This window comes from Acipenser ruthenus, chromosome 15 (genome assembly GCF_902713425.1).
Source record: "Acipenser ruthenus chromosome 15, fAciRut3.2 maternal haplotype, whole genome shotgun sequence".
Taxonomy (NCBI): Eukaryota; Metazoa; Chordata; class Actinopteri; order Acipenseriformes; family Acipenseridae; genus Acipenser; species Acipenser ruthenus.
This window is the reverse complement of record NC_081203.1, coordinates 24,203,949-24,219,881: the sequence shown is the minus strand read 5'-3', so window position 1 is coordinate 24,219,881 and position 15,933 is coordinate 24,203,949. Positions and strand designations below refer to the sequence as shown.

At 37.7% G+C, this 15,933-nt stretch overlaps 1 protein-coding gene across 1 annotated transcript; it reads left to right on the top strand.

Annotated features, from left to right (window-relative positions):
- The first annotated feature begins 1,129 nt into the window (after positions 1-1,129).
- LOC117421943 (tandem C2 domains nuclear protein-like) lies at positions 1,130-15,245 on the top strand. The gene is made up of 11 exons (XM_058987528.1): positions 1,130-1,261; positions 1,521-1,757; positions 3,034-3,204; positions 5,148-5,236; positions 6,322-6,397; positions 7,733-7,833; positions 8,979-9,095; positions 9,943-10,134; positions 11,308-11,422; positions 11,562-11,761; positions 13,193-15,245. Exons 1-11 carry the CDS (start codon positions 1,183-1,185, stop codon positions 13,301-13,303), a joined length of 1,488 nt encoding a protein of 495 aa, XP_058843511.1. The 5' UTR covers positions 1,130-1,182; the 3' UTR covers positions 13,304-15,245.
- Positions 15,246-15,933: the final 688 nt, after the last annotated feature.

The window sequence follows — 15,933 nt, the reverse complement described above, 5'->3', positions numbered from 1 at the left end:
TATGGTCGTCATGTATATAAAGCAATACATTATTGTCATTATTATCTATAGAAAGCTGTTCATATTTATACAATACTACAATTCTACAGATTTTTGGCAATTGAGCACAATTAAAATGTATAGATTTTTGGTTATATTGTATATAATGTATATAGTGATCAATGTTTATTTTGAAAAATATACATTTCTATTAATACATTTACTAGGTTATCCCTGTTTTGAATACAGATCTATTGTTAAGTTAAAATACAGTAAGTCTAATATTTGGATAAAAAGCTGAATTACAGAAGCATATTGTGCATTAATGAAACTGCTTCTAGACTATTTGTTTCTTTAACAAAAGCGACAGTCTAATGGTTTCCTGAATATCACACTTTATTATATTCTTTAAAACAGAATTTGAAAAATAACTCAAAAGGTAAAGCTTTGTGAATAGGGTCCTATAATTTGTATGATACGCTGCTGTTTAATGTGGTTAAAAATGACACTGTACCATTATCTTTGTAAGAATTAAGATCAGTGAAATTATCTTGATGCCTGGATAGGATAAAGCCAGCTGCTAAAGAAATCATTAAACTGTGAAAATTATTCAATTTTCAGTTTTTTGTCTTTTATTGGTTTAGGACCCTATGTTTGCCAGCTACTTCAGGTTGCTGAGATGAGTTGCAGACTATGGCAGCGATATCCATTAGCTCACTAACCACTTTGGGAGGTATTTGATTCACTCAATTATTTCCTGTTTTTGCTCATTTTTTTGATACATGTTATGCCCTGCCATTTTGTACAACAGGACAAATGTTACTTACAATACAGAGCCACAAACAAGAAAAACAGGAACTCACCTTTTAACACTTTATATTGTAGGTTCTTTCCATATTTTAGGTAAAATGTAGTAACAGGGCTTAATAGAACACTTTTAAACTTGTCATAAACCTGTAAATCAATGGTTCCCAACCTGCAGCAACAGTGTCAACAAATAAAATATACTTCTTGCACCATCTTAGATCTTATTAATCTCCAAGTTCTGAAATGTACTTCATATATTTGTATTTCTAATAAGTAACCACAGGCTGCCAATTGCATTTAAAATAACATGTTTTTATGCTTTTTCCTTTCAGTCCCACACTGGTCATTTTTACTCTCCGTTATTGGCTTCCTTCTTTTCTTGTGTTGATCTTGGTGATGAAAGCGATGGCGACTGAGTTCATCAAAAACTGCTGCAAGGGCCTGCTGTCGAAAGAGAAAGAAGCTGAACCTGAAGGTGAGCTGACAAGAAATCCCATCCGCAAGTCTCCCCAAATCAAACAAATAGCGCCCCATTACATTAGAATGGCAGTTCTGAGCCTACATATTTAGAACCATCATTTTAAAAGCTTTAGCATGGAGTTAGGATCTACAGTAACCTATTAAAGTCAATACATTGTCTGTCGCTATTCAGCAACTCCTTGGCAAGGTGGCTGTTACTATGTCCTGAAGATTACTCCCCATTATTTTAAGTCTTTGTTCTGTCTCAACTTTAGCTATAAAGGAACATGTTGCTCCGCCCAGGTCTAGGAAGTCTCTGAGTGACACAGAGAGTGAACGGTCGCCGGTGGGATCCGTTTATGGGAAGAAGCGAGTTGGATGCACTGAGCACTTCCTCCTCTCCAGACCCCCTTTGGATGGGAGACAGGTCCCTTTTGTTGTGCCAACCCTTAAACCGTCCTACATCCAACCCAACAGTCAATTGAACTCCAGCTACCCGGAAGGACTGCAAGGTATTCAAGAAGTGTTTTTAGGCTTGAGTTCCCTTTTTCAATAAGTAATGTATCTGCTGTCATACAAAGCAATGCGCACATATACAGTGCTATGGGAAACCTCACAGATTACTAAAACAATGTTTTCAATAGGAGTAGAACCCATGCTCTAATACTGATAAATTATAAACTTGGCTCCTATTGCTTTTGGATACATGTATAGAATGGATGTACGCGTGCCATAGTCCACCCAGGCTGAGTGCAGAATGCCTTGACAATGTTGGAATCTGGCTTTTTGTAGTAGTTCAGATGAGCTCCATTTCAATTCAACCATTCCCTCCCATCTCTAACCTTAGTACTAGACTGGGCACACTGCTTTAATAATTGGTTGCTGGGGCAACAGTGTTGATTTTATGTAATATTATATTAGACAAACTTTACCAGTCGATCATTCAAACAATATACATGGCGGTCTGTCTGTTTAATCTTTTCTCCCTTTGCCTGATTAGAATGATAATGTTGTTGAACACCTAACTTCTCTTATGTTAACCTGTTTGCTTCTTCCCCTGGGAATGCTTACATGTACTGTATATACGTCACACTTTAACATACACCCAGAGGACCACTTATCCAATTGTAATGAAACGTGATTAGGACATTCTTTGGCATAAGAGTATCAAAATATGGAATTATAAGGAGATGCCTCTGTCTGTGTTAAGGTATGTTTTTACTGTATGTCACACCTTCAATTCAAATATATGTCAACGCTTATCCAATTGTGAAAAAAATGGTTACACGATTATTGAGGATATTTGGAGGAACTTGTCTTTCTGTCCATCTGTTATACTTACATTTTACATGTACATAGGAGGGTATAGGCTATAGTGATCTAATTTTGTATGTACAATGTCAACCAGTGCTACTGAGCTTCATGTTATAGACGGGCTGCTGGTTTCTCTATTGTCACAACTGAAACATTTCTCTGAACTTTTATGGTGTGAGTAGATACATTATTATGTCTTCAGCGTCAAGACATTTAGCTTGTGTCAGTCTTTCGTTCGGCTTTTCAAGTGATGCTTTTGCATGAGGGTGGATGGTTTGGGGTTCAAGGTGCTTCTACACTTTTTTTTACACAATTCATTCTCAGTATTACAGATACACTGGCACGCACTCTGGACATGTGTTACATTCCACATACTCAACCCTGTGTCCTGATAGCATAGCAAAGCAATGGATAGTGTTATAAAGGGTCCCATTTTCCACTGTACTTTAATGATACGGCATTATCCTGTTGTAGGTTCAGCCAGGAGTATGTTCAATGACAGGAAAGGGGAGCTGTCTGGTATGAGTCAGCTTGGGATAGATCCTGATGCGGTTTTCCACCCCAGCTATATGCTCCATCATGTGTCCCCGGGATCAGTAAGACGTCCACCTCAGCAAGTAAAGGGACTGAACAAGCATGGATCAGGTAGGGGAAATGGAACCTTTTGTTGTCCATTAAAAAAAAAAAAAACAACAACACAGTGTTTCACATTGACTTTCACAAGTTCTTTTCATTGCAACACAATGAAAAATAGAGACTACATGATTACATGATTATTTATTATTAAAACAAAAATAATTAATAATAAAAAAGATTGGTAGATTCAAACTTATTTTGCATCTTTAGAACAAATATGATTGCTTGAAGGGTACATAAGAACCTTTTTATTTTATTGTTACATGTTCCCATGCGTTGCTACAACTGTTTACGTAAGGTGTGTGTAGTGTTTTATTTATTTATTTTTTACGTTTTGACCATTTTTTAAACTTTTAAGTTGCATTCCCTACCTCAAGATGGCTTCCCATGTACCGCATAGACCACTCAGAACTACATTTCCAATCCTCCTCCTGCTCACATATGTAACTGAGATGGATTAACCAATGAGCAGGAGGATGATGGAAAATGTAGTTCTGAGAGGTCCATGCAGGTACATGGGAAGCCATCTTGAGGCAGGGAATGCAATGTAAAAGGTAAAAAAAGTGGTCAAAATGTAAACAAAATAATTAAAACAATACACACACATTATGTAAACAGTTGTAGCAACACATGTAAGAGTAAGTAGCGGGGTTCCAAAAAATATACTGTTACACACCCCGAGGTGTTGCTACAACTGTTTAAATAACGTACCTGTAATTGTTCTTTTCATTGCTGACAACTTTCAGATCTAAAACCCCAGTGCACTAGAGCAGACATTTTAGTCTTTAAGGAATGTCAGACTCAAAGGATTCTTTATTTCCTTAAGCAGTGATAAACAAGTTTCCCCAGTTGTTCTTAAAATACAAGTTTTTGCAAGTCTCTCTATAATTAATTGTTGTGTGCTGGAGCCAAATTCCAACTGGAAGAATGTTTTTGCTGAACAAGAAAATGTTTCATCATTTCAGCGTATGTTGTGGTTTGTAAAAGCTTCTTCTTTTTTGTTTGCATATCTTTTCTAAATGTTAACCTTTGAGATATTGAGAAATATCCCTTTATTATTAGAGAGTTTAGAGAGGAGAGTACGGGAGAGCGGAGAGAGAGAGCGAAGAGAATATAACGAACAATTGCTATATTTAAAAATATACTTGTTTCTGTTCGTTTGGCCCCCGTGCCCTTTGTTTTGTGTTTTGTTATTGTTTAAATCTTTTGTTTTGTTTATTTGGTTAATAAATCAGCTGAACGCCGTTGCGTTCAGTTTCACCCGCTCATTCATTGTTTTGGTTCAGTTACTTCCTGGTCCGTAACGTCACCACACCTCACCACTGCAAGCCATCCTGCCACACCGTCAATAGTGTGTAGGGCCCAGACAGCATTAAATTGATGTGAATAATCTGCAACTTGGTGATTTTAAATTATTCTGTATGGATATGTGACCATTCCTCAATGGTTAACCTCAATGGTTAATGGTCACTATAATTTCTTTTTACCAGATTTCAGTGACCCAACAAGATTAAAACAGAACCCCAGGTCCCTGTGGGCTCACCTAGTAAAGGCACAACTGTGCGGATGTGCAGGATGAGTCACACAGTCAAAGAAGCGATGAATCACGTTCTGGCTATGCAAAGTCAACAATCACTGCTAGGGGCAAAATCATCACTGACTGTTTCTCTCACACAATTAATGAAACAAACAAACAAACAAAAAGTTTATATTATAATATAAATAGGTTGTGAGGTTCCTGCAGGTAATGGTGTGCTTGCTGTGAGTGGCCCAAAGTTGGTCTGTGAGAATACCTAAAGCTCCTTTCCAACTCTCTGTTATTTTCTGTTGCTCTTATCTGACCTTGGTTCTTTCTTTGCATTAAAGGGTTGGTCTGATGGAGGCTTGTCCAGCCTCCTCTCCCTCAAGCCAGTTGGGTAATTTTTCTCATTCCTCCTCTCTCTGTCTTTCAGTGTGGGACTTGAAAGGCAACAAGTCACCAGTCTCCCCAGGTTTAAGCAGCTCCATGTTTGATCTTGCTACACCACACAGTCACATTCAGGTGAGTAGGTGTGTACAGAAGATAGCACCGTTTGGAAGAGACTGGCACAGTTGCAAAGTACCATAGATCCTAACCCATGCTTTCAAATGCCCTTGCCTCCTATTAGCTTTATTAACAGTATTAATGCCCCCCCACCCCCCTTTGTTGTGCAGAGATTATTGCTTCTTCACTTGTTTTAAATTCAGGAAATGAAAATTGTTCAGATACTTGCTGTAGATAAACAGCCACAGCCTGGTTCCAGAGTTGAAAGTTAGATGAGCAGTTGTCCATAAACTTGAAGGTGGCCAAGCCAGAAGCCACGTCACCTCAGTCTCACCTCTGCTTGTGAGCATGTCCCTCTAGTGTTTCTGTAGGCTGATGTGTTTGTTGTGTGTACTGCCTTCCAGAACTCCTTTACCAAGCAACACTCCTCCACTGCACCCCACCTCTGTGTGCACTGTGCTACCCCTGCTGACAAATTACTTTCAAATGGTTAGGTAAACAATAAAAGGGATGCAAATTTCAAACTGTTTCACAAATGCATACTACTGTCTCTGCACACGGTATGGTAAAGTTACTTTAAAGTAATTACCAACATTGTAAAAATAAAATATGGCAAACCATAGTAAGTGTAAACTTTAAACATGGAAAAGGTATAGAATGGCAACACAACACATATCAAACATTCCTGACACCAACTGTATACTTTGCATGTACCATAGTTTAACATGGTGTGTCATGTTTTTAACATGCTTTATTATACCTCTGTGGGATTTACAATATTTGCCTATGCTTTACCATGCTTTGACTGTTTAGACTATGTTTTGACTATGGTAAACTCTTATAAGGGGAGTTTGTACAGTTCATGTCACCTGCTTGAAAAATAATGAATTGGGTACATCTAGAAATTCCCCTACAAAGACACTTAAAAAAATAAAGGTTTCTTATGAACAGTTATGGAATGGCATGTGTATGTGTTATATGGACACACGTAGCACCTTGGCTTTCAGTCCCATTCATTTCATCTCTATATTCCCTCACACACCAATGTTCATTGTGTTATAACCCTACAATAATGCCGCCTTTTCCCCCTCTGCTCTCCCCAGCGCTATGACTCGGTGTCCATTGTCCAGAGCAGTGAGTCCTCCATGAGAGACTCCCTGGGAAGTAATCGCAGTCTAGGTAACAAGCTGAACAATCCTGCTGTTGTCTATCTTACCTGTTCCTGTTCCTGCGTAGGATTTCTGATAGAGCTGTATTTCAACAACTTGCTATATTGTTTAATAGATGACTGTACAAGTCTTACTGCCAAGAATTACATTTTATTTATGTGAGCAATGACTTCTTGCTAACACAGCAGAAAATGCCATCTTTATCACAGGTCTTGTTTTGTTATTTGGTAAAAACTTATGTAAGACTATCGGCATCATAATTAAAACAACCCTAGGTTTTTAACTTTATAAAATCCTTTACCGTATACAGTATTTAATTTGGCAGTGTATTACATTTTTGGTTTTTAACCAGTTTGACAGGTTGTAAGGGAAGAGTACAGTGATGTTTCTCATTTTTAATGTGTTGCCTTGACCTTTTAATCCACTAAACAGTACTAGACTCCATATTGTTTGACTTTGCTTTTGTAATCTTTTATTTAAGTTCTTGAGACTGTTTTCTACAGAGCTTGCTTTTGCAACAATATTTCCAATTTTGGTTTTTAGTCATTCTCTAATTCAGGAGTAAGAGGTGAAAGAGCCTGACTAATAGAGAAATAATGCTGCTTTGTTAAACTCAAAAGGTCAAAAATACCACACTTGGGATCCATTTTCATTTTCATTATGAAGTACTAATTAGGCAGTAACAATGTTGACTCTCAAACATTCAGTGATGGAGTTCTCATAAATCCAAGATTATCTGGTAATAAAAATCGTAAGTCTAGGGCTTTTGAGAGGGAGAGTCTGTCCTTTAGCACACAACTACAACATGTCAATACAACTATGCCAGGAAAGTTTTCTGAGAAGCAAAGATTGCTGTGGAAAAGGAGAAATAGAATGGGGGATCTAAATCCAACTTTAATCCCAAGAAAACTGAACAACAGGTCCAACATTAGCCCATAGTTTGTTTGCTTTCTCATAGTCCTAGACAATATACTGTAAGCCATTGACATCAATAACCTTCAACCAGTAAAACAGTTCTCTGTCACTTTTTATGTATCTTACTATCCCCTGTGGTGCCTAGATGTAAGTCTCTTATGCATATCATTTACACTTTTAGATATATCCTCCTTCTTTCTCACAACCTCTCCTTTCTTTTGTAAAATGATTTAACTGCTACTTTCTGCAAGTACAGTTTTTTTCTAATTTTATATCATTATCATTGTTTTACAGCCAATTGTGCCTTTCTTTGGCTAGATAAGGCATCGCTTATATGTAAAGTGTAATGCCATCCCTATGTATTGACTGAAACTATATATGTTCCTTACACTAACATCTTGTATGTGTGTTGTGTGTGTTTTTTTTGTAGAATCCATAACTCTCTCCGGGGATGAAAGGGAGTTGGGGAAGCTGCATGTGAGGCTGTGTTATCAAGCTTCTCATGAGCAGATTTGGATCACAGTAGTCCGGGTAAGATTACAAGGCTTGGCTGCTCAGGAAAGAACGGTAATAGATCCATTTAAAAGTCTTATTGTGTCTGCTCAAAGGGGGCTTTTTATGTAGCGGTTACACTGTAAAGGTCCTGTTAGGTTTCACCTCTAGAATAACATTGAAATGTTCATTTGAATAAGCTGTTCCTGTAAATGGCAGCCTCTTTTTTTACTTTCCTTGCATTGCCCAACACTTTATAAAACGTCAGGTCTCAATTGTATTCATAGTGGATATATTGTAAAGTAATTGTATGCAGCTCTTTAATCTTGAACGTTTGGTTGTAGGACTCCTGTGAAAAAGATTAGTATCTCCAGCTGCAAGTCATTGGGATTGTACTTCCCAGTTTCCCAACTTCAATTAGGCTATGTCTAATTAGCTTTGGTAGTGTTTACTCATCACAGCACACAGCACAGTTTGTTGTATAGGTTACCTGAGAGGTGCACACACTAAAGCTACACAATCTAATTCAGTTTAGAACTTATTTTTATAGAATTTCTCGTGTCTTGTGTTCTGTGTTCTTTACTTTATTGGGGTGCAGATGTTCTTTCTCTTTATTTTTACACTGAAACAGTTTTTCCTCCTTAAAATCCCAATGGTTGAAATGGAAAAAACAGCAATGTGGTTAAGATAGACTTTGATGTAGAGCATGTAGCAATTTGCTGCTCTACAGGCTGGAAATGTTCAGTGGTGAGGCAATGAGGCAGTGACATTATTATGGGAGCAATCCCCAGTTAATAAAGCAGGACATGTGGATACAAACAGAGGCTGTACACAAGAGACAGCAAGAGTTAGTAGAAAGAATGTTAAAAAGGTCTGTGGTTATACACTCAACTGCAAAACTGAATCAGAAACCTTAAACACATACAGAAAATGAAAATGCACTTCCAAAATGACTGAGGGAGTATTGAAAACCGTACTAAAGTATTTTTAAAAAATCTACAGCAGATCATTTTATGAAAAATCATAATCAGAGTTTCAGATTTAGACGAAACCTAGCACCCCAGGTCATGAGTTTCTTCAGAATCTCAGACGCCTTTGTGATCAGGGTGTCTTTTGTGAAGGAATGGCCTGGCCCAGAGAAAGGAGTTTTGTTGACATCTGTTTGTTTTCTGTTTTTGTTGCAGTGCAAAGACTTGTATCTGGCTTCAGGGAGCGGAGACCATCCTGTTATCGGGATTAAAGGGACCATCACCTTACCAAAGCCAGTGCAGTTCAAGTCTTCAGTCAAAGAAGGCACTCATGTAAGCAGAGGTTTCTTTTTAACCCGCCACCTTACAGTAAACAGTCTCCTTCTTCCCATAACTGCATCCTCACAAGTTCCCTATTGTTCTGCTGTTGGCCATTTTCTCTTCACCTCAGGTGAAGCCAATTATTCCTGTGTTACTGGTAATACTGTAAGACTCTACCTTACACTTATATAGGGGCCAGAAAGTGAATGGGGAAACCAAGTGTTTTCAACAAACTTTGAGCGTTGTGGCAGGTTAATGTAAGATAAAAGATTTTTAAAGCATGATTTAAAAGCTAGAAACATATAGAAAAACAATATTGTTTTGTAACCAGTCAAGATTACTCAGGAAGTTAAGAAAGTAACCTAGAAGACAGAGGTGTGGTTTAACACAGGATTTGTTGTTTGTATTGTCTATGCGTTATTCAAAATAATAACAAAAGATTTCTGGGATCTGCTCTATGCTCTACTTGAATATCTCTGCTGCTCTGTGCTGCACTTTTTGTCACAGAGTAGGTAAGGACACCTTACAAGCACTGAAACATTAGTTGCTTGTACAATTCTCTTGTTTGCTGCCTTTGTATCAGGGTTGGGAGAGTCCTTTTGTGTTTGTAGCAGGAATAAGAAGGTAGGTGGTCATTATTGCCAATTGCTGTCAGTTGATATATATTGATATGTATTTGCTTTTACACATGCATATTCAGACAGTTATAAGTGGAAGGTTGAGTGCTTGCTCTGTACATCCAGTCACATGTCTATTTATTCCACATTTAATGTAAATGTTTGAAAGATCAATGATCGGGTACAGTACAGGAATGTGTACATGTTGATTCAGACGATCTCTTGAATGTTGTGCCTCTCAGGAGCTGGAGTTCATGGAGACCTTCGTGTTTGCTCTGAAGCTGCAGCAGCTCCAGACAGTGGGCCTGGTGTTTAGGGTGCTGACCCACCACCCTCGGAAGAGGACCATTGGGGAGTGTGCCATGTCCCTACGCAAGCTCAGCTCTGTGGAGAGCGAACATTGGCTGGACATCACTCCCATTTCCAAAGCCCTGGTAGGTCCTCCTGGATTCAGAATTGTCTTTATTATTGCGCTCCCTTATTAGACTCACCTAATGTTACTGTCTAGATCTAGATACCCATGTGAAAAAGCATTTAAGGAAATAAAAATGCATTTATTATGTGAAGTTCCTGTACTGGGGTGGAGGCATGACCACCGATCCAACCATGTTGGAAATGTTCAGAAATGTCCAAGCTGTCATTTCGACAGTAACCATAATACATGAGATGATGTATTATGAACTAATAAATGAGCTTTTCCCTTCAACAGCAATACTAATTCAAGTAAGAGTTTTGATATACTATAAACATATACACAGCATTACCTGTCTGTGACCTTATGGTATAACGTCATGTTTCCTTATCCGATTTATACCTTTATATTAAATTATAAAATGTCTTTGGAATATCCTGCTTCCTGATTGGCTGCTGGCATTCCAACCCATACGGTTAAGAGTGTTACCAATGGTTTAGATCTAATTTATTCTAATCAGGCAAATCACAGTTTCATATCTGTAATGTTACATTTGTATCCGTACAACCCACGCCTTCCTGTGTGTTTTCGCTTACTTAGATAAGTTTGGGAAAGGTGTATCTAGCCTGGATAAGCTTCATGACCAATTTAAGTCTCTGATGGTTTTTTGTATACTTTTGATGCTCATGAAAATGTCAGGCACGATACAGCAGACACCATGAGAGCGTCACCTCAACACCCCTTATTATTCAGTCCTGGGCCTCTCACAGTGTTTTGTGATGTGGACTAATGCCCTCCTCTAATGACTCAGCAGAGAGATGGGTTGAATCAGCCACAGTCATAATGACATTCTGATCCTCAGTATTTCAGCAAACATAATAAAAAAAAATGTTTATGGAAGTAATATGATCTCAAAGAAAATTGAAATATGTGTTTGCCAATTACATTTGTTACAGTAATAAAAGACAGATGGCTTCTTAAGCCTAAAATAATTACAGTTCGTTAATACCTTTTGTGCAGGCTGAGGACATTGTCAGGTGCGGCAAACCAATTTTGAAATGACTTGCCTTGTGTTTCACTACACATCAGTGACTGTACAACCCTGTCATGTGTTATTGCTTACATATACCATATGCTGAGAAAACAATTTACAAGCTTTACTCATTTATATAATGTGTGTCCTGTCTTTCATTAGCCCTGCCATGCTGAGCTCCACATTGGAACCTGTTTTCAGCCAGTCAGCAACAGGATTCAGCTGCAGATTCTGGCTGCACAGAACCTCCCCAGCTCTTCCACACCACTGGGCCCGAGTAGGTTCTGCTTGTTGATTTTATTCATGTTGCTAACCATAGAACGAAACAGACCACCAGAGTGATTTATCTGCCTATCTGAGAGGCACTTCAGTTGCGTGCCTCAATTCTCATGTGGTTCCTTTGCTGGTTTCCACAGGTTTTTCTGTGAAGATGGAGATGCACGATGTGAATGGTCTGGTTGCTAAGAAGAAGACCAGAGCGCTGAAGTCCACCAATGGACAGGTGAAGTGGGGCGAGACCTTCCTGTTCCCCATCGCACAAGGGGAGCAAGGCATCCGTTTCACTGTGCGACTGTACAGCCGCAGCTCTGTGCGGAGGAAACACTTCCTAGGCAAGGTAAGGATCAACATGAGCCTGCTTCTTACAGCTACCCCTGAACACAGTCAATTGCCTTGTGTAGTCTTCATTTTACATTTTTTCCTGTAGCTGATTTTGGCTAGAAAATTATCATTTGTGCAATCTTGGATATGGAATACTAGGAAAAACCTAATCATTTAAATGACAAATGTTTCAACTAGAAGTCTTCGTCTATGTCTTCAATGTTGAAATGAAGCTCATAGAGATAATGTGGACTTCACCCCCAATTGATAAATTGTGAATGATCTCAATGTTTCCATGACCTACTGTAACTTGTGCTGTCTACAACTCTGCAAGGTCCAATACATGCGGAATTAACTTATGGGACTACCAAGAGAGAATCCTAATGTTACTGTATTCATTTATTTAATGTGTTTTAATACTGTATTCATTTATTTAATGTGTTTCAATCTTTTTTGACTGTTTTACTTTTTTTTTACTGGTAATCTTTTTCACTGTAGAGGTGGACAAAAATGTTTTCTTTGAAGTAAAAATGTGAAAAATGCACCCTGTATTTTGGTTTGGGAAATCAATCTTTTAAAACTCTTCAGTTTCACAAAAACATGCCTTTAGCTGCCTGGCTTTGAGTTACGCTGAACCGCTGATTCCAAAAGCAACAGTGAACCTATTCATCACTTCTCCAAGCAGAGTTTAATCCTGCCCAATATCAATTACCATACAGTTAGCTCAATGTTATTAAGAAATGCCAGCTATATCAGTTACTTTAAGTAAAGGAATGTTATTAACTTTATAAACAGTAGATATCTTCTAGTAGTCTTATACAGAACTTAATACAATTAACATGAATGAAAAACTAATAACGCAGCTAACACACCTTCCCGTTTTTTTACAAATTGGTGTGCAGTGTGGGAAGCACAAGATTATCGCATAAATATTCTGTGGCTCAATACTCTACAAGTAGAGACCACAGTTTACAATCTATCATATTCATACTACAGATCAGAAGGTATCCTTCATTGAGTCCATGGCCATGTCACTTTGCCTCTGCCTTGTACTTCAACTGCAACTCATACAGTAGGGGCAGTTTTGAGAAAGAAACACATTACAGCAAATATGTATTGTAACATGTAAGTCATATAAAACGTTCTGGCTGTGTCAGTGTTTTGAAGTTATGGATGATGTGCATTAGTTTGGCTGGGTTTATCCCGGTATTTTTACATAGTTTTCCCATGCTTTCCTCATTGTTTTAATGAGCATTTACCATAGTTTACCATGCTGTTTTAATATGCTTTACCACACCCCTCTGGACTTTACAATGCTAACATTTTACTATAGTAAATTTTTATAAGGGATTGCATTTGGAGGGTAGTCCACATGGTGAGGAGCAATGGAATTAATGAGTGTTACTGGCTTATGTTAAATAGTGCTTTCATTTCTGTGTGTTCTCAGGTCCAGATGGGCTGGGAAAACAGCTCCAGTGAGGCAACGGAACAGTGGATAGATACGACCACGAACCCTGAAAAGGTGGTAGTCATGTGGCAGAAGCTGAACCCAATCTGAGAGAGTCCTCTCCATAGGAATTTGACATTTTTTTATGTTTTTTACTACCTTCTAGTGCTTGTATAGTTACTGGACATTTGTCATTCTCATGGAAGCACGCAAACTGCCTTTTTTAAAGAAACTTCATTCATGGATATATCAAGGGCAACTCTCTTCCATGATTAATATGGTCAACTGCCTTCTATACAGTTTACATTGAAAGTAACTGACTTACTGTGACTGGTCATATTATGGACAAAACAAACTTCATTGTGAAATTACTTGTCTTACCCTTTGAAAACTGATCAGTGTAAGAGGAGATGAGAATTCAAGACCAATCGTAAAAGAAGGAACTAAAATGATGTTCCAAATGGTCACTATACATGCTTGCACTGAGCACATTAACTACAAGTCTCTGATTACTGAATCTGTCTCTGCATTACTGGGATTTCATTATTTTTTATTCTGTTGTGTGAATAGGATGTCTTGGTGTTTGATTTTTCAGCACTATGCTTTTTTATTTATTTATTTAAGATACCAGTTAAGTCTTTCCAACTGTGTCCTATAGACATAGAAGACTACTAAACAAGTATGCGAATTGAAAACAGCAAACTCTTCGGAAAAAAAAAACACAAAGTTTAAAAGAATACATGTGGTAAAACTGTAAGAAGTTAAGTGGCAATAATGTCTGTCAGTGACGTGTACTTCATTATATATTAAACAAACTATACCGAGCATCAAAAGAAACTTATCACTATTATAACACAGCGCCTTCGTGCAATCGGCATGCTGGAGGCTGGACTAGGGCAGCATACTGTGGCTCGCCGTCCTGGGTGCTCACAGCCAGCAGTTTCAAACCTGGCGAGACGGTATAACCAGACACACTCTATCAATGACAGGCCACGAACTGGGAGACCAAGATTCACAACACCTGCCCAAGATCGGCAGATCATTTTGCAGCATCTTCGTGATGTCAATTGTTAATCAGCACAATAAAAAGTCACTTCACCTGCTCTAAAACAGAGTTCACATCTAGTGAATTGTATCCAAATATAACTGATAAGTTTCTTTTGATGCTCAAATATAAGTGATACGTTTCTTTTGATGCTGGGTATACATTTAGCGTTTCATTACAAATCAAATACACAGCATAATTTATGCAGCTTTCAAACGTGGGAGATACGAAGTGATGCCAATACATATATTAGGTAAGATTTAGTAGAATTATTTAGTTAGTTCAGTGTACTTTAGGGTTGTACTATTTTCTGGTCAGATTAGTAATGGATAGTAATGTCTGAGAGAAGGTAGGCTAACAATGTGCAATATATACATGAACAATAGATATTTTTATATTATTGTAGTTAGCGACATGTTGGATATATCTAATATTTTAAAAACTGTACATTATTTAAAAATGTATTAAAGATGTTTTTGTAGTGAGAAGAATACAAATATTGTTTTGTATGTCTACACTAAATGGAAAAAAGATTTGAAATATATACTGTCCTGTATATTAAGTATTTTAACTAGTGTGTACCACACACCTTTAAAAAAAAGAAGAAGAAGAATATATATATAACTACGGTTTAAAATAATATACAGAAAAACAAGCCCAGTTTTTTTCATATACTGTAGTAAATAAATCAACCTAAAGTAGTACATTCAAATACAAAGAGACTTTGCATTGCAGTTAGCATAGTATTCACTAGCATGTCTTCAAAATGTAAACAATAAAACAAATTGTTTAACTAACACTGGACTTTCATGACTTCTTGTTTTCTTCCATATTTAGCGCCTGTCTCTCAAGTGTCTTTAGTGTACTCATCGTAATTAAATAGAGAGGTCTCTGTTGTAGAAGTAGCTTTATTCTGTGAAACACACTGCATGCTCATCCTCATTTAAACCCTTCCCTTCCCTCTCCCAGAGTGGATTGTGAGCTACATATTGTTCACTTCAAGGTGCATTTCGTATATTGACATATATATTGAAAATGAATTGGATTTGTGTAAAGGTTACAGCTTCAGTAAGCTAGTAGGCCTACTGATTCCTCCATTTTCTTCAATACAGCAAGTCTTTACCAATGCACAAAAGCGATCTGATCCATGTCCAGAAAGGGAACGGGAAGGGCACACACCAGGGGATTTAGCACAGCTTGGAGGTTTTTTTAAATAGTAGTAATATATATCTTATTAAGTCTTGAATTTTTTGGATGCCAAAAGTCATTCATTTGTACTCAATACTGAGGTTTATGTAACGGTTAATAGCCAGTGACTTCTTACAATATGTTGATTGGCGAACTGCTGTTACAAAGGGTTAAAAGGCCATTCAAGCACATTCTGTTGAAGTGAATGTTTTTCAACAGGAATTAAAATATTGACATAGAGGTATTTCCCTTGTGTGAGGTGTTTGCTGAATAAACATACTGTACATTCTTATCTCAGGTCTGCAGGTGTTTAATGTTCTATCTGTAGTGAAAACACGAAACCTCATCACCGCATTAGCACTGTTTCACATCATCTGTTCCCGTTTAACATTGAGGATGGTGGAGGGCGAGATGCTGTAAAATCCCAAGCCCACTATCAAAAATCATTAGTGTGCCATTAACTATGTTTCGGTTCTGTGCATGCCGTTGTTTTATCAAAGGGGCTTCA

Coding starts and splice junctions, on each gene's coding strand:
- LOC117421943 (XM_058987528.1), top strand. CDS start 1,183: ATGAAAGCGATGGCGACTGAGTTCATCAAAAACTGCTGCAAGGGCCTG. Junction 10,135..11,307: donor CTCCCATTTCCAAAGCCCTG/GTAGGTCCTCCT, acceptor GTCTTTCATTAG/CCCTGCCATGCTGAGCTCCA. Junction 11,762..13,192: donor GGAAACACTTCCTAGGCAAG/GTAAGGATCAAC, acceptor GTGTGTTCTCAG/GTCCAGATGGGCTGGGAAAA.